Here is a 26450-nt window from a genome sequence, read left to right as displayed (position 1 = left end):
AATAAAAACAGAGATGAAAAAAACAAAATCTATCATCCATCTTGAAAATGATTTTGATTTTGGCACTAAAATGTTTCATATTCAACCTTCAAACTTTGTTTTATACTTGTGGAGTTGCATGAATAATGCTGATATGTTTTAGATGCTATTATTTGAAAAAGATTAAATGTCGAATGTTATTTATAATGGTAACTTTTAATTTTAATAGATATATAATTGTAACATTAATTAAATGATAATTAATTTAAATATATATTTAATAATTAATTAATTAATTAATTAATTAATTAATATATTCAATTGTGTAGTTGAAATGAAGAAAACTCTATTATATAAATAAAAATTATTTATATGATATTATTCAATGTTATTTATAATGATAAATCTTAATTTCAATTGATATATAAGTGTAACACTAATTAAATGATAATTAATTTAAAATAAGATTTAATAATAATTAAATTTAATAATGCTATGGTAAATCTTAATGATTTATAAGTGTAACACTAATTTATAATGGTAAAATTTATTTTTATTTATATATAACTGTAATACTAATAAAATGATAATTAATTTAAAATAATATATAATAATTAACTAATTAAAATATTCAATTTTCAAATGAACAAAAATTCTATTATTTAAAATTATTTTCTTAATGTCAATTCAATAATATAATGAACAATAAAATATATTCTTATCGAATCAAAAAATTTTCAAACTCGTATTTTTATATATTATTATAAATATTCCTTTAAAAATTACGCATCCGAAACAACAACCAAATTAATGAGCTCTCTCTTAGTTATGCATCAAAGCAATAAGGATCTCGATCTTTTTAAAGTATAGGGTTTGAGTTCTCTAGATAAAGAAAACAACTTTTGTTTAAAGATTTAGCGTTAGTTTAACATTGTTTTTGAGCAGTGTTATTAAAAATGTTGTGAAAAAGTGATTTTGAGAAATACTTTTGAAAAGTTTAGTTTAAGATTTAAGTGTTTAATATTACTGTCAAAAAATATTTTGAGGAATAAAATATCTATTTTAAACATGGTGTCATAGAATAACAAATATGCATTTAAATTATATTCAAATTAGTTAATATTATGATATTTTAGCAAGAATATAAAAAATTATTATAATTTGCTGTTAATATTTTAATATATGAAATATAAATTTTAAATATTTTAAGCAATTAATATTATTTATTTATAAAATTTAATTTGAATATATAAAAATTTAACCAATAGAAAATTAAATATATAATATTAAAAATAATTACATACTCAATATAAATATTATATAAAATACTTTATAAGGGTTAAAATTGTTTTTTGTTCTTAAAAACGCATTTGCCAAAAGACTGTAACTTTTGGGTGCAAAAGCATTTATGATTCTAAAAGTTGTCTGTTTAATATTGTCTATGGCTCAAAAACATTTTTAAGAAGCGGTGTTAAACTAAATCTTAAGGTTAGTTTAACACTGCTTCTTAAAAATGTTTTTTCAAATCATTTTTAGTCTTTGAAAAATTTAAAAATATCATATTTAACAATGTTTTTATCTCAAAAGTGATTCTGAGAAACAATGGGATGAATTCTAAAGCCAAAAGACATATAATATACATATTTAGAATTAAATTTATGATATACACAAGTAGTTAATACTGCATCGTTTTTGGTGATTGCAGATTACTATATTATTAGGATGGCTGGCTACTATCTCTAGATTCGCGATCCAATTCACGTTGCGGGTTGGATCCACCAAAACCAAAATCAGAATTTTTATAAGCTAATTATATGATTAAAAGATGAAATACAAATAATTTTTGGTCAAAGCAGAAACTGATTGGAATTGCGAAAACATGGATTGTTGATCTTTCCCTCTTTGCTTCTACAATCCAGATTGGACGTGAAAATTGATGAAGAAAAGGGTCAAAATGGAAGCCTTCATTCAAGCTAGCTATATATATGTACAGATACAGTATATTCGTATATACAGGCACAAGTACTAAAACCTAGACAAATACAAACACTTGTTCAACCAACTGTGAAATGATAATTAAAGGATTATAATGTTGGTGACAACATCCAACCTACTCATGTGTCAAACAAAGAAACAAATTTGAAGGTTAAGTACCAATTATCTTCACGTACATGGTCTGATTATGAATTTACTCCCTCTATTATGCTAAAATTTGATATCTAACCCCTTTACTTTAATTTGATATGATCTCATCATTTACTTTTATAATGTCGTCAGAATCGATAACATCATAATAGCTGCCTTAAAGTGATACATGGATTCATCTTCTTCTTTTTTTTATTGTTATGTCAATAGAATGCTTAATTAAAACTATTTGAAAAAGTTTTATGTCATTACTTTAATAGCACCCATTAATGGTGTTATTAATTTGGAGCTACTAACGTCATTATTAAAAGTAGAGGGGGTTAAATTATACCAAATTAAAGTGGAGGGATAAAATTCTAAATTTTAGCATAATAGAGGGACTATACCTGGAATTGGGGGCAAGAGAGAGATGGAAAGGGCTTACTTGGAAGATTTGATGAAGTTAAAATTAGTAGCTAGAAGGCAGAAACAGAAACTAGTCCTCCACCACTTCTCATCATCTTCTTGAATTCATCAAAATTAACCATTCCATCACCGTCAATGTCTACTTTCCTTATCATTGCTTTGCAATCTTCCATTTTGTTCCCTTCTTTCAACCCCAAAGAACACAGCACAGATCCCAATTCCTCAAACGAAATCAACCCATCTTTGTCTTTGTCAAACACATCGAAAGCCTCTTTCAGCTCCTCTTCTCCATTCATCCCATCATCTTCTTTTAATATGGTACCACTTGCATCAGTACCACCATCCATGGTCTGACATAAGATGCAAAACTCATCGAAATCGATCAGCCCATCTCCATTAGCATCTACTTTCACTACCATATCTTCAACCTCTTTCTCCGTCATCAACACCCTGATGTTCTTGAGTGATTCCCTCAATTCTTGCTTCGTTATGAACCCATCACCGTTCTTGTCAAAGGTGGCGAAAACCCTTTTCAGCTCCACTACCTTGTTTGAATCTCTCTTTTCTTCAGTAGCAGCCTTGGGACCAGATGACACCACTGATCCTGCTGATGAACAGGTTTTGGGGGAGAAAGATTGAAGCCATGCATGAAACTTCTTGCGGGAAATATAAAAGTAAACATTAAGGAAGCCAGCTATAAAAAGAAGGGCTAGTAACAGTAGAGATGTCACCATATTTCTTGTCACTGAGATACAACCAAGAAGAAGAAGATGTACATAAAAAAGAAGAAGAAAAGAGGGATTGTTTGAATTGAAGGGAGGGTTTGGTTGGGGGCGACAGAGCTTAATAATAAAAAAGAAGCTTACTTTTGGGACTAAAACAACTGAGAGAGAATACGCGTATTTAGGTGGGACTGTTGGATCCCACAAAACCGCGTCGAACTGAAAAAACTGTAAAGAAAAATTCAATGATGTGGCAAAGTGTGATTAAAGAAAAAGAGTTGAGTCATGAGTGACATCTCCAAATATATATTCATTATTTCATTAGACTTTTCTTTTTAAATAAATATCAATTCCTCTTACACTACTTTCTTTTATTATTATTATTTGAGTTTTAGTTTGATTGACATTAATAATATTATCAATACAGAAAGGCATCAATTTGAGTGCGTTGAAACGTATTATCTTCTTATTTATGAGTTGGGTTATGAATAATTTTAAATTATTCAATTTTTTCTCTTTTGGTTCTCCATTTATAAATTATTACTTGTTTAAAAAAATTAAATATCTATAATTTATGTAAAATTCATGCGTAAAGTAGTAAATTTACATGATTAGAAACTGCTTTTTATTAGTGTTAAATAAGAGTATTATTTAAATTTGTTTAAATAGCCAAATATAGTATCCTAAAAGTTTAAAATAAATAATGAATTTGGATATTCAAATTATTAGTTTATAATGTTGCAAATAAAAATATTATATTATCTAGAAAATTCAATCAATTAGAGTTTAAAATTTTAATTTTTTTTGTAACGACCTAGGTTTCGTTTGTTTTATCAAACAAAGATGATTTCCATTTTCCTTTCATGGAATATGAAAATATTGAAGAAAATATGTTTTATTGAAAATTAAAAAATTAACTTCTAGAAAATGAAAATGAAAATACATGAAATTTGATATAAATAAAAAGTGTTTTCATTATTTTCGTTAAAAATGTTTTATAAAAGTAAAAATAGTGAATTTTTAAAAATTTAAGTGATTTGACCCTAATTTAAATTGATATAATCACAAAAAAAATCAATCATTTTTCAAATATTAAATTTGATACCCTAATTTGTATCTATATACATGTAAAATTTGTTTTTTTTCTCGAGATTCTATTATAAAAAAGCTACCAAACATGTTTTCATTATTGAAAACAAGATTTTTATTTCTATTGTTTTTAATTTAAAAATTGTTTTCTAAAATGAAAATATAAATATAAATATGTTTTCGAAACAAAACGAAATCTTACTAGTAATTCTATCACACACGTATGCGTGTAAAAATAATGTAATTAAAATATAAGTGTGGTTTAAAAATAACATCCAATAAATAAATAAATAAAACGTATTGTTTGAAACCATATGCAATATATACGAAATTAAAATTGTTTAGATTAAGTAGTAAAAGAAATTTAAATAGGTAAAACACAGATTAAGAATATTAAACGCACTCTCATTGTTTAATAATATTGTCATGTTTTTATAAATGTTAGTAAAGATTTTATAAATGTTGGTGGCATAAGTTCAAATTACAAAATATCTCGTAATAATGTAATTTTTTGTATACATAAAAGGATATAATTGTAATTTTGGTAACAACAATTTTTTATATAAATATTAAAACTTGAATTAATTAACCTACAGGAGGTTCGACATGGACATTAGATTTGTCGTTTTTGAAAGCATAAAACACTCCATACATATGCTTTTCCGTTCTACCTCACAAGATGGGAATCTCCCTCTATTACCAACAATTTTGGAGATATTGCCCAAATAAAATAATCTCTAAAGAAAACGACCAAGGCCAACAACCCTCTTTAATGTTTTATCTTTTTAGGTAAATTTCATAGTAGGTCACTCTAAAATAATATCTTCCTTATTCAGACCACTTTAATTTTTTTGGTCAATTTAATCATTCTAATTAAGATATATAATTTGCTCAAATTAGTCTTTATCATTAAATATTCCGTTAATCCACTAACGAATTGTTGATATGACATTTTCTTTTACTTTTGGCTAAAGCTGGAGACTTCTTTATAATTAGTCCAAAACATTTTTTTTTTTTTTTTTGAGTTTGTTTGCAACATAAACCCAATATCTACCATAAGAACCACCGATCATCATCACCGCCCAACACCCACCACCCACCACCCTCATCTCTATCACTCCTCACTTCGCTACCCTCACACCATAAGATCCATGCATCAAAGCATTTCACACCACCTTATCGAAAATTGAAATACTTTCTCTGACTTAGTATTTTATACCCATAATATAAATTGTATATGGTATTTTATCGTTAAGTTTCATTTCATTTCGTTCATGATAGTATAGGCTTAGTATTATAAGATTCAATCAAACCCAAAACTTTAAAAAAATGAAATTATGCTTCCAATATGTTTTGAAATTTTGATGGTTAGTTTCCAATTCTATAAGCAAAATTTGGAAATTATAAGCAGAAATATAAAACACAACTCTGAAACGGAGGATGCACTGGCATTAATTCAGATCAATTCTCTATATTATTGCTCAAATTTGAATTAGTCCCTGAAATTTAAAACATTTTAATTAAGTTCTTTATTGTAGGGATCTTATGGTGCAGGGGTAGCAGAGTGAGGAACGGTAGAGATGGGGTGGTGGTGGCTGTTGGGGCGCTGATGAGGATTGATGGTTCTTATGGTTAGTGTTGGGCGATGATGAGGATTAGGGGTTCTTATATTGCAAATAAACCCCAAAAAATATTTTAGACTAATTATAAAGAGATCCCTAGTTTTAGTAAAAAATAAAAAAAAATGCCAAGTCTGCAACCAATAAATTCAAGTTCATTACAATATTAATTTTTTATGTAGGCTACTAACTAAGTATTTTCTTTATTTCAAAGTTTCACATAAATAAATTTAATACAAAAATTTTAACAGTGCTTTTAATTTTCTTTAAAATTCAAATATAAAAAAATACCGGAGTTAGAGCCTATTTGAACCCATATTATTGATAAAAAGAAAAAAGAAAGAACCTGTTGACTTTGGAATATATTCTATGCAGTTATATGGCATAGAAGATCCAAAAACTTGGCTTTGGCAGCATCGGATGCGTTGCTTTTGTTGGTCATACCAACAAAATTTTAATTAGCTTAAGATTCTCTGTCTCTCTTGTTCTTATCTCTTAATATTATTTATTTATTTATTTTTGAAGGTATATGCCACAATTATCTTAGTTTATGCAACTGTTAATGTGATAAAATTCACCCAAGGAGTAAAATAATTTTATCAAATTAAGGGTGATAATAAATTAATGTTCACCTCTGTTATATTTTTTATATGGATTTTTTGAAGGTATAATGCATGCACTTGCTACAGCTTTCCATTTTCTTTATTTTTTTGAATATAGTTAATTACATTTAAAAATTAATAATATTTATTTATAAATCCTTCATTAAATTTTGGGTTATGGTGCATCAATTGGATAGGTTAAATCTTTTTTTCATCAGTAAGTATTTAATGGTTAAAATAATAGAATGTATTCCACAATCTTAACAAAGAAGAATATTGAAAAGCTTTAAGTAAAGGATGTTAACGCCACATCCTCCACGTGCTCTGACTACAACACGATGATGGGAAGTTTCTTACCAAAATGCTAAGAAAAGCAACCACTATCAGTTTTAGTTGAGTATCGAATTCGGTTGGATTTTGTAAAGGTTAAAATGTATGGCTAGTTTTTGTACTTAGAGTTCTAATCTCTGTATTTTAAAAGTTTTAATTAATGTGTATATTTTTTATAAATCATATGAAATCAAATTTTGGTAGAAAATACTTATTATTTTAATGACTGAATTGAGATTTTTATAAATAAAAAGAAGTAAGACTGAATTTTTTTAACTTTTTAATTACAGAAATTGACAACATATTTAACCTATTTTTAAAATTCATATTTGATTTCAGAATAAAAACTTGAATTACTCAAACTCTCTTCATCAGAAATTCATTTGTTAAGATTTTTCAATATTAGTAAAGGAGATGAAGTCAAAAATTTTATGTTGGGTCAAAAAAGCATTTGGCCAAAGTTAAAAGGATTAAAAGTGAAATTACGGCATTTAGCTAAAGAGGTACAAATGGCTCCAAGGTAGGTCTAGTCTTCAATTGGGTAAACTTGAGGTCCAAACTCAGGTATGGAGAAACCTTCTTCATAAGCCTAAATCCAATATTAAATCTCCCTTTCATTTTCCTTCTCTATATCCATAAACACACAATATTTTCCTGCCCAAAGCATTGAGAAAAGCCCAATTTCCATCAGCATCCAAACTAGTCTTTTTTTCTTTTTGGGTCCTTTTCCTAAACAGTCCAAAAATTTCCTATTTAACACCAATTTAGCTACTGTAACATTTCACTTTAGATCAAACAAAAACGATTCATTCTTTTCCTTTTTTTGTGGCTCAAATATGGTCAATCATGTAAACTCTATTTTTTGTATCATACTAAACATTGCTTCTTTGGCTTAAAACTCTTTAATTATTATCATTCAAAACAAAACTTTAGTTAAAACAACTATCATTCAATGTAGTTGTCATTTGAAAACAACTTTTTAGAATAATTATGTTTAGGCCTTGTTCAATCTAATCGTGCTTTGTACTGATTAATTTTGATGACCGTTATTCCCGTATATATTATTTGTATTTATAATTATGAGGGATAAGTTTTGGTTGAAATAAAATTGAAAGATACTTCAATTATTGTGAATGATGAAAGGAGGAGAGAAAAGGAAATCCAAATATTGTTGGAACACAGAGAGAATATTTTATAACCTCAACCAATGAGATATGGTTGATTGAGTTTAGGAGGGAAGCATGTGATGGATCGTAAATTCATAATTGAGGCCTGGGCCCATTTTTCTAATGACTGTTTTATAGTGGGTCCATTTTTGTTTTATTTTTAGTTAAAAATTTTCAAAAGGATCCGCAAAGCAAGAAAGACGAAGAGAGGGCCATGTTTTGTAAGAAATGAACAGGCTGTTATATGACAGGACACTGTCCCACAGAACGGATCAAGACAACCTTTGCTCTTTCCTATCCCCATCAATGCTCCGTCCCGTTTCAACGTACACCTCTTTTCTCTTTTCCATGCTTTACTTCCCTACAAACTTCATTGTTACATAATTGAATACAATTAAAGTAAATGAAAATAAGAAAGAAAAAAAAAGAGAGTAAATATATAAATGTATGCAAATATTTATTTTTATAAATTGTTAATGTATCGATATTTGTATTTTTAATATGATTGTAACAATATACGATACTTAAATTAGGACGATATCTATTTTCACATGTTCCATTAGAATGGTCCCTTTCTGCTTTGTTTTCTTCTTCTGGTTATAATTAAAAATAATTTATTTTTCATTTTAGGTAAATTTCACACTTGATCACTTAACTTTTATAAGTTTTTATCTTGGATATCGAAAAAAAATTGGGATATGAGCTCTACCATTACATACTTTTATTACTATAGTCTCCTACCATTAATTTGTCATTACATGCATTCATTTTAATCATTCGACTTTAGTAAATTTTTATTTTGATAATTTATTTTATCTTTTTAATTTTCTTTATTTTTTCTGTTTTAAAAATTAATTTTAGTTTTTTCAGTAAGAGGAAAAACCTTGGAAATTTGGGTTGGAAAAATATTTTATCTTTTTAATTTTCTTTATTTTTTCATTTTGTAATTAATTTTATTTTTTGGGGCAACCTTAAATTTTACAGGAATTAGAGGTTTTATAGGAAAAAGTTGAGTTTTATAAGAGAAATTAATTTATTTTTTCTTTTTTATAATTAATTTTAGTTTGTTTTCGATATGAAGGAAAACTTAGGGTTTTATAAGAAATTACTTGGATTTTTATAGGAGAACTTAAATTTTCACAAGAAAAACCATTTTTCTTTTAAATTTCATTTTTTTCTTATTTAGAATTGGTTTTAGTTTTTTCTAGTAAAGGGGAAAATTAGAGTTTTACATGGAAAATATAAGTTTTTACATGGAATTGAGTTACAAGTGAAAAATTTAGGTTTTTCTCAGCAGCTGAATTCTAAAAAAAAATGTGACCAAAATGAAAATTTATTAAAGTTGGTGACTAAAATGACTTTATGCAATGACATATTAATGGTGGGCGATTAAAATGATAAAAGTATGGAACGACAGTGACTACAATGATAAAAATATGTAATGACAATGCCTATACTACAGTTTTTTTTTTCAATATCCTAAATTAAAATTTATTAAAATTAAAATTTATCTTTTATTTTAAAAAGAAAATCAATGAATAATAAGATCTCAAGATTCTCAACCATAGTTATAGTCCACTTAAACATGAAAATCAAACCCAAAATGGAAGTTGAATTTTAATTTCAAAATTAGTAATTTCTTTTCTTCTAAAAAGCTGTTTAAAGAATCTATCAATTAATAAATAAACTAATAACTAAATTGTCAACTTAATAAACCAAAATATATCAACTTAATTCCAATATTAATGAACTCAATCTAACCTCTTCGACGTCAGATGTCCTTGTAAAGAAGTTTTTCAAAGTCCATAAAAAGGATCAATAGCTTATTTTAAAATAATTTAACTCAATTTTTACAGTTACATATAAAAAAATCATACGAATCCACAGTTATGGCCTATTGGTCGGGTGTTCACATTCCCTAAGGATAGCCTAAATTTGAATCATCGTTGTACAAAAAAAATCATATCCCAACACTATATCAATTATCACATGATCATTATTCTCTTTTAGAAAAAAATATCTGGCAGGATGTAAACACACTTGCTCACATGTTTAAAAATCTCCTACTTTTGTTTTTTTCTTAGTATGTGCAAGAGCTACTTTCCAACAACAGAATTTGTTAATGTTGCTAGTTGGAACAACCAGTTGCAACTTATTTTGCAACTGAGTTGGTTGCAACATATATATTTTGGTTGCATATTTTTACTTGAAGATTATGACTATTTTTGTGCATCGAATAAAATGATACTATGCAACAAATTTTGTGGTTATTATTAAGGAAGATATTCAGTCAAGCAAGGATAATTTTTAGTGATCTAGTATGATTTACTTTCCTTATTTAGAGTGATGTGTGTTTGAAGAATTTCAAGTGGGAGATATTTTTACTTGATCTCATTCCATAACAATGAGCTAAATTGAGGTGAAACTCTAGTGGTTTACTGTAATCATACTAGCTAGGTTTACAAGTATGCAAAAAGAATATATAATGAAGACTTGTTTATTGTTTTATGTGCGCAAATTAGAGAGCTTAAAGCCATTCATTGTGAGGAACATTTATGAGAGTTTTTGTGTTGTAAGTGAATTGTTTTATCAATTTAGTCTAAGATTTCATTAGGGAAAGACCTAGTGGAAGAGTTGAATCTAAATAACTATGTGGGAGTGAAGTTGAAATGATTGGAGTTAGTTGAGCTTAAATCATCAATTGTACTCAATGGGAAAGGCCTTGTAGATGTAGGATTAGAGTTGAACCGAGTAACTAATTTACCGGTTATTAAGTGTGAGCTATTCAAACATATGATGCATGCATAAAATATTCCCTCGAAACAAAATTACCAAGCTGTAGTCCAGTCTAATAAATTACAGTCCAAAAACCAATGAAAAATTATAGAAAAATTTTATTTCAATTCAAAATAGTCCGAAGTCTGAGAGTCGTTCGTATGCCGAGTCCAGTCCTAGTTTTGATTGTTACTAGAGAAACAAGGGGTGAGCTTAAGAAAGCTCAATGTGAGTCTAAGCAAAAGTAGACATATAGGCAGATAGAATAACTTTCGTCATAGTATACAGTACATACGGTTTACGACGGCATAACAATTTATGTATATGGCATGCTCAGTGAAACTGTGCAATAATCTTACCCATCCAGTTGCTACACATTACGAGTTCCCCAGAGCCCATCTACCGAACTCCAAACAATGCAAGTTAAAGCTCGATGTGGATAATCCACCAGTAACAATATTGTAGATAATCTACCAGTATAAGTGCAGACAATGTTGCCAATATTGTGGTCAAGCCACCAATAATGCAGGTTAATACTCTTCCAGTAGTTGTGAATACACAATGATTTTGTAGATAAAAGCTGCCAGTAATGCGATTAAATCGCCCAATCTGCTCAATACTCTGCTGCAATGCACTGACAATAATAATGCGGATTTTAAATGTCGCCGGTACTCCACGAAACTTCTCTGTCATCCAACAAACCCAACCCCATGCATTGAAAAATGACATACCAATCATGTAGCATATCATGCTAAACAACACAACAATAGTAACAGTATCTATTGCATACTCAACATGTTCCGATTTAACAGTTTTAAAGACATGATTTTCATGAAATCAGTATTAACAGTAGCAATTAAAACATGCTTACATACAAGCAATATCATATCAATTACAGTCATACAGTCAATTAAACAGTAGTGTAGTCTCAATCATACTTACAAGAGCTTTAACATGCAGGGAATTACTTGGGGACTAAAACGAAACATTCTACAAAATAGTGAAAAAACAGTTGAATAGGGGTCACATGGCCGTGTGAGGGGGTATAGATCGTGTTTTTGAGATACATGGTCATGTGACCAGGCCATGTAACTCACTGTAGCCGTGTGCAAATCGATAACTTTTCCTAACAGTGGTCACATGGCCTTCTAACCTTCCCTAGGTCGTCTGTCCCTATTTTAACCCTAACAATACAATGGCACACGACCACGCCGACTGCCCGTGTAGGTAGGTCGTGTGGTCCTAAAACCTCACTCGGTTGCTAACATTTGGTTAGAACACACACCTGGAAAATCCGCGCTCCGAAGTACTAACGTTACTCGCAGCTTCTAAGTCTTGGATTTGACTAGATCTAGTTCAAATTTGCACCTAACACCAAGACCAAATTGTTAGCAACAATCCTAGGATATTGTATCGAATTTGGCTTAACAGAGGAATGAAAGCCTACCAAATTCACTTACTCTACTTCTGGTCACTCGAAAGATGCAGATGACCACCTTATTCATTGAAGATCCAAGTGATTCAGATCTGAACCTTTGCCAAAAGTTAATTCACGAGATCACATAATCCGTCAGCATAAGAAAATAAAGAGAATGAAAGGAAACAAAAATGTAAAATCAGATATACCTTATTAACTTACCCTCTCCGATTTAACTTTGTGACAACAGATTCGTGAATGTAGGGGGTTACAACAACAATGATAGGGAAAAGGAAAGGAAGAAAGAAAGACAGAAATGAACAGAGGGGGGGAAGGGTTGGGAGACAAAGAGAAAAGAATATGAATGAAAAAGACTGATTTTTGTGTTAAAATTGGTATTTAAACCTAAGGTTTCTATAGGCAAGGACGACATACCAAGGGAAAGGGAGTAAAAGTTTACAAAAAATTAAAGTTAGCAAGAGCAAGAGAAATTGAACTTGGGTCTTTAGGCCAATTACACTAACTTTTAAACATCAAACCAATAACTCATTGTTGACATAAATCTACAAATTTAAGACAAAAAATTTGGGATGTTACACTTAAGTTCTTTTCACCACTGAAGGAGCTTGTATTCAAGTGATTATCTATGTTTTAAGTTTGCTTTTAAAATTAATTAGTTTTGAATTTAAGTTGAATAAATTAAGCTTTTAGTGTTGTTTTATGGTTTTTCTAAGTAAAAGTCAAGTATCCTATAGGTTCCACCAAAAAGATCCCAAAACCAGAAGCTAACTTGATCGCCAAAATTAATCTCAAAACTCAAAAACTCAAACACTTAATTGAAAGTAGGTTTCATTGTTGGGCCACCAACGTAGACCACCATTAGCCACCACCGGCCGCATCCCAACCACTGTAAGCCACTAGCAGTTGACGACCACTGTCAATTCCCATCAAGTTTACGTTGTCTCGTTCCATTCTGATTTCGATTTTGATCTCATCGTTGATTGCCTCGTTTCTCCAAGTTTTGTCCAAAATTTTAGGTTACAAAAATTCCTAGTCCGTTTTCAGTTCAAATGAATTTTTCTAGTTTTAAAAAAAATAAAAAGTAAAATTAAACCTGCATGGAAATGATAGCCTACGATCTAATTACAAACCCAAAATTTATGAAAACCTAAATTAAAACTAATCTAATTTCTAAAAATCACAACCTTTGGAAAAATCACTAGATCGAATAATAAAATAATCCATATATTCATCCACATACATAATAATCTAAAACATGCATACAATTTAAGAATGCAACTTCTTATCATAATTAATCAAATAATGAGAAAAGGAGAGAAAATTTGGTATTATATCGCAAACATAGCCCAACCTAGATCTAATACACATTGTCAAAACAATCGATTTAGAAAATTATGTTTTTAAGGCAAAGTGGAAGTTTAATTTTTTTTCTTAAAACTAAGTCTTGTGATATTTATAGCAATAAACCATTAACCAAAAGTATACTTGTGTTTTGTACAAAGCGATTAAGAGCGATCCTTACATTCAACCTAACGACCTTCGCTGCTATTCTCAAACCCCGAATTGCTTTGAGTGTAGGCTCAAATAACATGAATCAAGTGCACAAAATGAAATTTTTTTATTAACTTTCAATGAAAAAGTTAATTCTCTCTATAACCTAAAACTATAAGCTTCTCTCAGAAAAATATAATTTATTCTAAAAATAAAATTTCACTATTTTATGATAAAATAAAGACTCAATCATGTGTGTAAATAGTTTAGCCCATAGTTTCTATTTATAGAGAAGCAATACAAGTGTTATGTTCGAATAAGGGCTAGTTAAAAAATAATATTTTATTAGAGAATAAAACTTCTACTCTAGGTAGAAGACATATAGGCGGTGGCAACTTTAAAGGGACTAGGGTTTGTCACCCTTTATACATTAACGGGGTCAATTTGAGACTTTTATGTATTGTGTACAATTATATATGTTATTTGAACTTTTATCCTACATTTATAATTTATCCAACCCAATAACTATTTGCTATGTCCCAAAATATTATGTATATTTAATCAATTATTTTAATTAATTGATTTAGCTAATTAATTTTTCAATTAAAATATTTTCTTAACTCCAAATCTAATTACATTGAAGTCATGACAACTTTACGAATTAGAATTTATGAGAAAATATATTTAATTGTCTTATTTAACAAATTCATGATGACTAATTAATTTAATTCTTCAAACTTCAATTATTTATTTACAATTATTTAAATAATAATTCAAATAAATTAAATTAATTTCTAAGTCATCTTTTGTAATTAGTGAGAAAATACATTCACTACGGATAATGATACATACAATCTAGTTCTCTTACTTCATTGTTTTCATTAATTTCATATTATTGATTCTATATGCAATTCGATTCTTGTTATCTTGAGCTAGCAAATGGACTGATTGAACATATATAATTAGGGCTAAAATAATTTGTAATTAAGTTCCGACTCTTTATCTATTATTTATAGCTTATTTAATGATGGAATCATTCCACTAAAGTATCATTATTGAACTCTCCCTTATCATATACCATTATGAAAGTCACTCATTGAGTGCTTGTCCAATGGCCTTATCATAAGTGTGTTACCCTCATAAGATGACATTAGTCTTTGGCATAAATCCATTCTCCAAATATGATCCTATTTTTTTCTCATGGTAAACATTACATATTCTTTCATGAAAAGTCAATTACTAACAAATAGTAATTAAATCATTTATCTCTAAGACAAATGATCCGTGACCACACTACTTTTCATCTATCATGTAATGTCGATGAGAGGATATCATTTACCCTTTACTAGGCTATGAATTTCATTATTGTGGAATGATGTTATATCATGTAGAAGTCGTATACCCAACGTACACTAGCTTTCGATTCCTTATCTATTTGAACTCAAGCTTTCATTTACATCAATGTATACGGGTCATGCATACTTAGTCCATCATCCACTCAAGATTAAGGTATACCACATTAAGAACGTAACAAATGAATAAATCCATAAACAGATTTAGGATCTATTCTACTTAGATCATATCTGACATACTGTTAGATCCTATCTTGTCTGTATCTTTTGGGAGTTATCCATTCCGATACACAAGACAATGTATCTTTCCATTTGGACTCGATAGACGACATATTAATCTTTCAGTTAATTTGCTCAACTCCGATTAGACTAAGGACATGTTTAGATTATATACTAATATAAGTTGTATTTTCGCATTACAATTTGACCATGTAATGTTGTTTAATATTAGTTTAAATGTTAGGTAATCAATGAACCAATATTTGTTTTCATTTTTCTTTGCATGCAAAAACCGTTGAGTACATCATACAAAGATATTAATGGTCCTAATGAATATTTATTAAATCAATTTGTTTGAAAAGTTAGAAGTACATAGATGAAATCATTGCACTAAGGGCACTAAAGGTGGGTTTGGATGAGCGATTGGGTGCGGTGCGTTTAACTTACTTTTTGTCTCACGCTACAGTATCGCTACAGTATCTAATCTCACCGCCACCACTATTTTTATACTAACCGCAAGTAAACGCACCGCCCATCCAAACCCACTCTAAATCTCAACAACAACACAACTAAAAAACCTCTTGCATCATGGTGAATGGGTTGTTCATGGTTGAACTAGAAGATACTACCCATAAATTACCGAAAGTTTTTCAACAAGGACGATTTCTAATCTTCTATATACTAGAACTTAACCATGTACCATCAACTGGAACAATTGCGATGGTTTCCACATAACATATGCTTTTGTTGATTATGGTGTTAAATCCTACCCTTCTTCCCAAGAGTTTTATGATTATTATTTTACTCATACTTTTCTCCATGAATTTATGAACTCTCTCAAAGAATTGAACACAAGGAACTCCATCAACTACCTCGGTGGAAGCGTCTCGATAAAAAAGTTATGTTTCATCATCATTAATAATTTGATCATCTCCTTTAGAGCGCAAAATGAGACACAAGGTTCTGATTGAGAATCTACCGTCATTTCAGCCTCTTCTTCTGTGACCTCCTAATGAAATCTCACCTTTTTAGTCACTCTACCCTAGCCGAAAACTGCCCTGGGATCGTCACCACTAGGTGCAAAGTTCTCAACCACTTCAACACTCAACTTAGGAAAAAAGTTCTTATGACTTATTAAATCTTTAACTTTAAACCCATTTTATTTCAACAATTATGACTTAGTTCCATTTTAATGAAGAAATATTTTGAAAAATTAAGGATTGTACTTTTAGATAAATAATAATAATTTCCAATGAATTAAACGATGTCTAAATTGAAGAGAAGATTCTTTCAATAATTAGAATCCTTCAAATTACATCCAATTTTTGTTTTGAAATTTGAATTGAATCTTTACCATTATAAGCTATGATATTGCAACTTGAGATAAGTGTAAGATGAAACTATATGTTTAAATTTATAATATTTAACTTTTAATAATTCCTCAAAATAAACTTTTTAATAAAATATATACTTAAATAATAATATTACAATGTTTATATTAAAAAATGTGTTCAATAAAATATCAAATATAAATTAATACATTAAAACTCGAGTAATATATACATATAACTATAATTAGAATCAAACATAATTACAACTATAATCAATATATCGGTTCAATTATAAACATAATCGATGATTATAATGCATAAACAAATAAAACAAATATCAAAGTATACCTGAAAGTAGAACAAAATAAATCTGAACATAATCCACAGATGATGGAGTTAAACAAAATAAAATCTAGAATGAGAATCCAGGTACAATATTTACCCAATGAAACTTGAATTGAAGATAACTAAGTATCTTGCAATTAGGCCAAAGCCTACTGAGAGCCTAAAATATTTTTCTGATTTTTTTTAGAACAGTATTACTAAGTATGGTGATTTTTTTAAAACTCGAAAAATGGTTCCATATGCCTCAACCCGTAAATACTTGATTTTGAGGAACAAAAATAACCAAGTATAGTACAAAATTTTATTATTTTATCCAAGTAAAAATGGAAGGGGGAAACAAAAACAGTGATGAAAAGGAGCAATAATTAAGACGACCCAAAAGAAGAAATTAAAGAGACGTTTTGGGTGATTGGGACAAACATGTTGGAGGAGACAATGAAGAGAAGAATTGAGGTGCCATCTCGTCTGGTTGGCTGGCTCGTACGATATGTGTGCACGATCATGTGATTGAAGGGGTGGGCTCACTTTCAATTCTCACAATATTTTATGATGATTGATAACAGAAAACACCTAACCCTATTTTTCATTCACTTTTTCTTTTCTTTTGTCCTTCAATTCCTATCTCATCTGTTCTTTTAGTCTTTGCCACCACACGGTTGGGTGGGATCCATCCAATTTTTACTTTTCCATGTTTTTTTGGTTATTATTGGGGTGAGCAAAATTCGATTTGATTTAAAAAATTCGTTAAAAAATTTAAATTTTGAATTAAATAGTTTGAGTTCTTTGAGTTAATCAAGTTATTCGGATCAACTCGAATATGAATTACAGAATTCGAGTTATCCGAAAATCCGAATAAGAAAAGGCAAAACTTACATCATTTTGATAAATGTTTACCTTTTTAAAAAGTTAAAAGGCAAAAGTACATCGTTTTAATAAATGTTTACTCATTAAGTTAATAAGGCAAAACCATTATATTGTTATATTGTTTATGTAGTTAAATAATCTTATACTTCGTCTACTAGTTAAATAATCAGTCCATGTAAATGCAATATTGAGTATAAATAATAGGATTCGTTAACTCAACTCGATTTGATTCGATTCGAAAAAAATTCAAATTGAGTTCGGTTGCTAAAATAAAATTCGTCAACTCGACTAACTCGAAAATTTTTTACTTAATTCGACTCGACTCGACCGAATACTCACCCCTAGTTATAATGACATGGGGTTAGAATTTTAGTTTGATATATTGCACGATCTTAGGCAATTCTTTTGCTTCAAATCAGCTTAAGTCAGCCTATTTTTCGAAAGTGAGAATTCTCAAGGGAAATTCTCTAAGGCCCCAAAATAAAGCGAAAGTAACTCGAAAAGACAAAGGGACTTGAATCAAACAAAAAAGCCACAAGAAAATAGTAGTACTACTTCAAGTGTTTGAGTAAATGCTCTCAAAGTATATTTAATTGCTCTGAATAAGATGCAGTGAGATCATTACAAATGAGGGGAATGTCTCTATTTATAGTTGAGTTCCCTAAATCCAACAGTACAATTTAAATTTCTTTACCAGTCGAGATTAAAGTCTATTTACAAGATGAGAGTACTAAGAGATTTAAATTCTATACAAGCTTCTCCCTTAGTATTACAAACATTAACCATGACAACTCTAGTTTTACGGAAGTTTCAAGAAGATAGATTTCTCCATTTGTTTCACAAATCAGGACAATTCAAGTAGGTCAAATGAGTCCCCATTTAATTAGTTTACCTCCATGAGACGATTTGTGAGCATTCGTCACGGGTTTTGATATGCAAGGCATGACAACAAGATGTGGTTTCCATTCTTCATATAATTTAATTTTTCTTTACCCTATGTTTGAATTGAAGGTAGGGAAGAGAAACGAAAGGAAAGTAAGCCTTGTTAGGGAAAACAGGGGAAGTTGAGTACCCCTTGCTTTCCCTGAAAAGTTAATTTTTTTTATTTACCTCATTTGGGAAAAAGGCCAAGGAAAGGAATGCAAAATAAATTTTAAAATTTAAAATATATTTTTTATCCTCTCTTTGTTTAATAAAAATTCACTACAATTAATAATTTTCTTTCCGCTATCTGTCCAAACAAAAAGTAATAAATTGTTTTTCCCTTCACCCAGTAATTAGCTTTCTACTCTTTTTGCTTTCTTCATCCCTTCACTACTTTTAATCTTAACATGTTTTAGATACATATTTTAGAAAAATAAAAATTAAGAGTTTAGTTCCATCTCATGTAGAACTTTCATCAAAACCAAAATATATAATATGTACACTGCCATCAGGATCCGTAATGGCCCATTGTTGTTGTCACTTGTCAAGCTCTTGTAGGAGCATGCATACCAATCCAGCTAGATACTAAACCAAGCATTTGGATGAAATTCAAAATTCAAAATTATTATGGATGGGAGAGTTTTTTAGTTCAAATAAAATTATGTCCAAACCATTATAAAAAATAAAAATTAAGCTTATTCTTATTTAATTTATGTATTCAAGATTTACAAGTTCTAAAAATATAGAAATAAACTCACTTATCAAGTGAATTAATTAACCTGGAGATATCCTTCCTAATTAAGACGTCGGAGACCATGAGGAATCCATTAACTAAATTCCCGATCTTTCTTGGGTAGATATGATGAAATGGCCCCATGCATGAAAGTTGAAACCCATCCAATACTACAACTTCAGTGACCTAATCTGACACACAATACCAATTTTATAATACAGCCATTGCATAGGCTAAGGTACAGTACATTTGGTGACTCACTTTTCATCATCACTATCTCACTCTTCTTTGATGACAAAGTTCAAATATATACTCTGCAAATAAAAACTTTGTTGAAGCTGTAAATTTTGAAGCAAAGTCTGCAAAGCTGTCGACACAATTCTCTTTTTCTTTTCTATTATTGAAATTAAAAATTTAGGCGATTTCATGTTAAAATATTGACAAGATCATATGCTGAAATCCACGTGCATTTTCTGAACATCATGCACGTACTACCACTTGCGTTAGACTTCCAAATAGTTGTCAATGTCTCTTATGATTGATCTTAGAAACACCAAAGGTATTTGGAGATCCAATCACTTCCTATATTTTCCTTTCTAATAATTATTTGCCTTAGTATATTTTTAATTTTAAATATAAATTTATATTTAATACATTAATAATATATAATTTTATACAACTGCCAATTATGATGAAATATCATAAAAAAGATTAAAACTAACTTCATCTAACTTCAACTTTACTGTTATTTCATCATTTAATTTTACGACACTGTTATACATTATCGATGGTGAAAATTAATATATTGCAGTCTATTTTTTTATATTATTATTTATATAATAGGTAAGACAGACAAAGACCATGCAGAGATGTAGAATCGGGCCTATATGTCGATAATAATGCAAAAATAGAAAAGGAAAGTCTAAAATTGCGCCGACGGATAGCATGCATGCATGCCATTGCCAGCCCACTGCCGATAGGAAAATCCATCGATGGTTGCTCTAGTAAATCGGTACATTTCGCTGTAACCTCACGTGATTGATTCCTTTTCATTTTATACTATTTTCTACTACTAGCTATAAACCTAGAAATAGTGTGTATATATAACAACATATTACATATATACATATTAACAAAGGTAAAACGGGTTAGGGTGAATAAAGTACTCAAATTTTTTCAAAAAAAGTATTTAAGTCTTTTCTTTTTCTTTTTATTTTTGCATTCAATTGAGCATTTAAATTTTTAAAATGTATAAAAAAATACCCTCAAACTTCTTCAAAAAAAGCAATTAAGCCCCTTCTTTTTTCTTCACTCAATTGGGCACTTGAGCTTTCAAAATGCATCAAAAAGACCTCAAAATTTTTAAAAAAACAATTAAGTCCCTGCTCTTATTAAAAATTAGAAAAAAAATTAGAAAGAATAATAAATAATAAATTTTAGAAAATTATTAAATTTTAATAAAAATATAAAATTTTAAATTTATTAAAATTATAATTTTAAAAGAAAATCATAAAATAAAAATTGTAAAATTTTATAAAAATCATAAAAAATTAACGGCCCCTAGTTTTTTAATTAAAGTCATCACGTGTCGCAACACATCGTAACATGTGGCGAAAATGATAAAAAAATAAAATCAACAAAAGTTATAGAAAAATTATAAAATGCTTCTTTTAGTACGATAATTTTATAAATTTTTTACTAAATTTATATTTCTTTACATTTTGTATAATTTTCTTACGACTTTATAAAATTTTAGATTTCTATATATTTTATAATTTTTAAGATTTTATAAAATTTTACAATTTTATATTTTTATGATTTTATATATTTTTCTAATTTTTCTAATTTTTAATATTTGAATTTTAGTAATATTTAATACTATTTATTTAAATTTTTTATATTCTTTTCTAATTTTTAATAAAAGCAAGGGCATAATTGCTTTTTTTTTTTTAAGTTTGAGGATCTTTTTGATGCATTTTGAAAGTTCAAGTACCCAATTGACTGCAAAAAAAAGTAGGGACTTAGTTGCTTTTTTTTTGAAAAGGTTTGAGGGCCATTTTGATGCATTTTGAAAGTTCAAATACCCAAATGAGTGCAAAAAAAAAGGGCTTAATTGTTTTTTTTTTTAAGTTTGAGGGCTTTTTGCACCCTTAAGCAAAGGTAAAACATTTTCTTGTTTAATTAATGCGATTTGCAATTGGAATTGATTGTATTTGAGATGTGGTATGCTAATTGGTGAAGCTGAATATTTTTAGGTGTCTGAATTATAAATTTTTTAAAGTGTTAAAAGTATAGTTTTTTTCATTGTATTAATGTAAAATTTTATAATTTTCAAGGAATTAAACTTTTTTTTGTTTTGTTTTTGGAGGGGACATAATTGAATTTTAAGTTTTAGGAGGGGCTGAAGTACAATTTGACCATTAAATTAACTTAAAATGTTGCAAACACTTGAGAAACTAAAGATGCAATTTTTCATTTTGGGTTGGGGAGCGGCTATGGCCTTTACCTGCCCCCCTCTAGCTTCGCCCCTAAGTATGCTCAAATCTAGTCTAATTCATGTACATTCTCCAAATTTCTACTAAAACATTTTGTATGATGTACTTTTTAACTCATTAATTTATACATTTGTTAAAGTTTTGGTTTACAATATATGAGGTAGTTCACACTATAATTGTGCCAAGAGTTAAAAGAGAAAAAAATATTGGAGGAATACTAGCTTAAGCAGATGGGGTTTCGTTTAAATCTCATAGATTGATTCTTACTTGTATAGGAGGGAGTTTATATAGAGAGCATGGAGTTTGATGTGAGTTTCTCGATATGGACAACTTATCACATAAGGTCAGGAGTAGAGTGGTGGATGGTCAGACCTAGGGCGTTGCCTAAATTGACTTGATGTAATTAGCCATAGTCGAGCTTAGTCTTAGAAGGTTGGTGCTAAGAGGTGATGCAATGTTGCGTACTTTGTCTCAAGATTTACATAAGATTTGATGAGCCTGACTCTAATGGTTCATGACTTAGGTGACCCATCGTTAAGGTGATGATCATGTTATTTACGACAAGATGACCTTTTATAAGGGGTCAGGTCTTTTCCTTATTGTTTGTTAAGTTGTAGTCTTGTCCATTGAAGAGCCTTGAGATTTGGACGCGGAATTAAAAAGCCACCTACAAATGCTTTATCCCCAATTATTCTGGATAACTGATGATCACTAAACTAACTATAAATACGACTAAGGCAAGCGCACCTATTGAACAATAGTATAGTTATGGTGAGTAGGGAATATCGTATCCACGAGGACTAAAAGTACTAGTAATTATCGATTTTCTATTATTTAGCCGATAAATTGGAGTGATTGTTTTTAATCTAAAATTACTAAACTAATCTAACTAAGAACGCAACAGAGAATGAAATAGGAAAATAATCGAAGATAACCAATGAGATAGATAATACCCAGGAAATAATCCACCTAAACTTCACCTATTATTATGAATCTAAATTTAACGATTTATTTACTTGTGTCTTGATCCGTAGAAATCCCTAAATTATGTTAATATCTCTTTCGAGAGTAAGAACAACTGACTCTAGGTTGATTAATTGAAATCTCTTTCTAATTAAAACCCCTAATAGTACGAGGAGTAGGATTTGGATTTGAAGGATTTGCTGCAACCACAAGAGGCAACTGATTATTCTGGTTATCACCCATCTCCTCAGTAATAATAATAACGGCCTCTTGCCCGTCTACTATACTCTGTCGACTCTGTCTTACTTCTTTACGATTTCTACGAGTTGTACTTTCAATCTCACTATCAAATAATAATGGTCCCAACAGGTTTCTTCTAGTCATAAATTAAAGGAACCTACCAGAAGCAAATAAAAGAAAAATTAGAAAACAAAAACAAAAATAAAAATGGCTAAATTAATAAAAGTCGAGTGTTTCTAATATTTTAGTCCCCAGTAACGACGCCAAAAACTTGATGATCACTAAACTAAATATAAATACGACTAAGGCAAGTGCATCTATTGAACAATAGTATAGTTATGATGAGTAGGGAATATCGTATCTACGAGGGCTAAAAGTACTAGTAATTATTGATTTTCTATTATTTAGTCGACAAATTAGAGTGATTGTTTTTAATCTAAAATTACTAAACTAATCTAACTAAGAATGCAACAGAGAATGAAATAGGAAAATAATCAAAGATAACCAATGAGATAAATAATACCTAGGAAAGAATCCACCTAGACTTCACCTATTATTATGAATCTAAATTAAACGATTTATTCACTTGTGTCTTGATCCGTAGAAATCCCTAAATTATGTTAATATCTCTTTCTAGAGTAAGAACAACTGACTCTAGGTTGATTAATTGAAATCTCTTTCTAATTAAAACCCCTATTGTCGCATTAACTCGATCTATGGATTCCCCTATTAGATTTGACTCTAATCCGGTAGATTTATGTCGTCCTATTTTTAGGATTGCATGCAACTTCACTCAATTATGCTAGATCTACTCTTAAATAGGGACTTTTGCTCCACTGAAATAAGCACATTAAACATGAATTAGTATCTTGAAAATATTAAAACACGAAATAAGCATACATAATTTAGAACAAGAATCAAGTATTTATCATGTAAATCAGAAATTAAATAATAAGATTCATTATAGGTTTCATCTTCCCTAGGTATCTAGGGAATTTAGTTCATAATCTGGAATTAAAACATCTCAAAATTAGGATAATAACAAGACATAAAGAAACTCAATAAAACTTTGAAGGAAATTAAATGGAGATATTCAATCTTGAAGGAGATCCGCTTCCGAGTTTATTCCGATGGCCTTCTTCGAGTCTTTTCTTTAATATTCTCTAAGTGCCCCCTTAGATCTTCCTTTAATTGATATAAAATTTAGAATGCTCAGAAAACTTAAAAATTAGGTTTTTTCGCGTATTTGGAAAATAGGGTGCGATATCGATATGGGCTGGCACATGGGCGTGTGGCCGATTTTGGCTCGTTTTTCACTTTATTCGCTCTCAAATACTCTCCTAAGTATAGAAACATAAATTTAAAGGATTAGGCGCATCAAATTCATCAATTTAATAATTAATCATCCAAAAACGCATTAAGAATGGAATTAAAATATGTTTCTTTTATGACTTATCAATAACACTTGCATCCTCTTTATTATCACAATTGTTAGCACAGAGTTGGTCAATGCTTATTCCCTACATACCGTCATTGCTTCTTCTTTAGGAAATGTTCATGACCCATGGGCCTTTTACCTCCACGTGACATTACTCTGTTAGGCTTTTTCCCATTGTTGAAAATTTCCCACTACTGCTTTCCAAAGGAGTTTGGGTCATGTCTCAGTCCCAGTGTGGCTAATCATCTTTTCAACCACCTATTGATCATAGCCTTGTTTTGCTATTTCCTCACCAACTAATTAATCAGATGCGAGCCCTTCCTCAAGAAGGTTCCTCATTTTGCTCCTCAGTCTATAGGGTATTAGCAATCATTTCCCATTGTTGTTCCCCTCCCAATGGCAAAGTTATGCCTTTGTTGTGAGCCATTTTAAAGGGGTTTGTATAGTTGTAATAATTTCCCCATAGACAATGGATATGTTATTAAGTGCCTTATTTTAAGGTTATATCTTTGGTGAAGTAAGGTCTTAGTGTTAGGATTTAATGCCTTTAGTGCAGTAATATCATCAAATGTACTTGTACTTTTTTGAACAGATTGGTTTAATAAAATTTTGTCATTCTCATTAATATCTTTTGAATAATGTCCTCAATGATTTTTAAACGTAAAACAAAATGTAAGCAAATATTAACTCACTAATTATCTAATGTTTAACTAATATTATGTAAGAAGAAAACTTCTATCAGTAGAATAACATCTGAAGATCCAAACCAAAAGAAAGATCAACATTCTCATGAAAAAAACCATTGGACTAGCCTATGTGATATCCCATTGGTCGACCTATGAACGTACTGGAAAATTGTAGAATCAATATGATCACATAGTCTATGGGTCTACACAAATAAAACCAAAGTTTGACTATTAAGCTTATTCAAAATAGCAAAGCAATCAGATTCAACAATGATGTGATGAAAGCGGTTTTTCCTAGCCATCTTAAGGGACCTGCTAGTGCAAGGACCTTGGCCGATAGTGTATCAAAGGCACCATCTAAACATCAAGCACAACCTTTTGGATAGTGCCTTTGATTCTTTTTTATTCTTCATCCATTTTGCTTATTTGATTATACATTATAATTGATCGGACATGTAATTGTATTTTTGAATGTACTCTATTTGCAATAATAAAACTTCAAAAATAATATTTGATTTTTAGTAATTTTCCTAATTGAGTTGATGTTGAATTGATGCATGATACCAGTTTAGACACTTATAGAATATAAACATATACTCTGTCACACATAACATATACATTTGTAAAATATCATAATAAATTAAGGGTTTATTTGTTTCACTGAAAATGACTTCGGAAAATGATTTACGAAAATGACTTATTTTTCGGAAAAGTTAATATTTTCTAGTGTTTGGATGAATCTGTAAACTATTTTACATTGTTTGATGATTTCTTAAATGTATTTCATAAAAGTTGTTTTCAATGAAACAAACATACATTTGAGATTTTCTTATCTTTTCATTTTTAATTGAGTTTATTTTATATCTATAAATTTATATTTTACATTATTTTTGCATATATTAAAATATTTGGTTAAATTGATTCATTACAATGTCATTTTTAGTTACATGACTACCAAATGAGTATTTTTTATTTAAAATATGAAATCAACAAAATTGATGAAAAAATTTAACAATGTCAAGAATTGGACTTGATTTTCAAATATAAAAAGTAGAGGACTAAATTCTTGAAAATAAAAGTACAGAGACTAAATTGCAAC

At 29.3% G+C, this 26450-nt stretch overlaps 1 protein-coding gene across 1 annotated transcript; it reads right to left on the bottom strand.

Moving 5' to 3' along the window:
• Positions 1–1912: 1912 nt before the first annotated feature.
• Positions 1913–3391, bottom strand: LOC105780355 (calmodulin-like protein 3). The gene has a single exon (XM_012604671.2). The coding sequence runs from the start codon at positions 3261–3263 to the stop codon at positions 2580–2582; it is 684 nt and encodes a 227-aa protein (XP_012460125.1). The 5' UTR covers positions 3264–3391; the 3' UTR covers positions 1913–2579.
• Positions 3392–26450: the final 23059 nt, after the last annotated feature.

Source organism: Gossypium raimondii, chromosome 7 (assembly GCF_025698545.1).
Source record: "Gossypium raimondii isolate GPD5lz chromosome 7, ASM2569854v1, whole genome shotgun sequence".
Classification (NCBI taxonomy): Eukaryota; Viridiplantae; Streptophyta; class Magnoliopsida; order Malvales; family Malvaceae; genus Gossypium; species Gossypium raimondii.
Note: the sequence above shows the minus strand (reverse complement) of the source record. Positions and strands in the feature narration are given on the sequence as shown.

What these genes read in the sequence shown, in the direction of transcription:
- LOC105780355 (XM_012604671.2), bottom strand. Translation starts at nt 3,263, where the DNA reads ATGGTGACATCTCTACTGTTACTAGCCCTTCTTTTTATAGCTGGCTTC.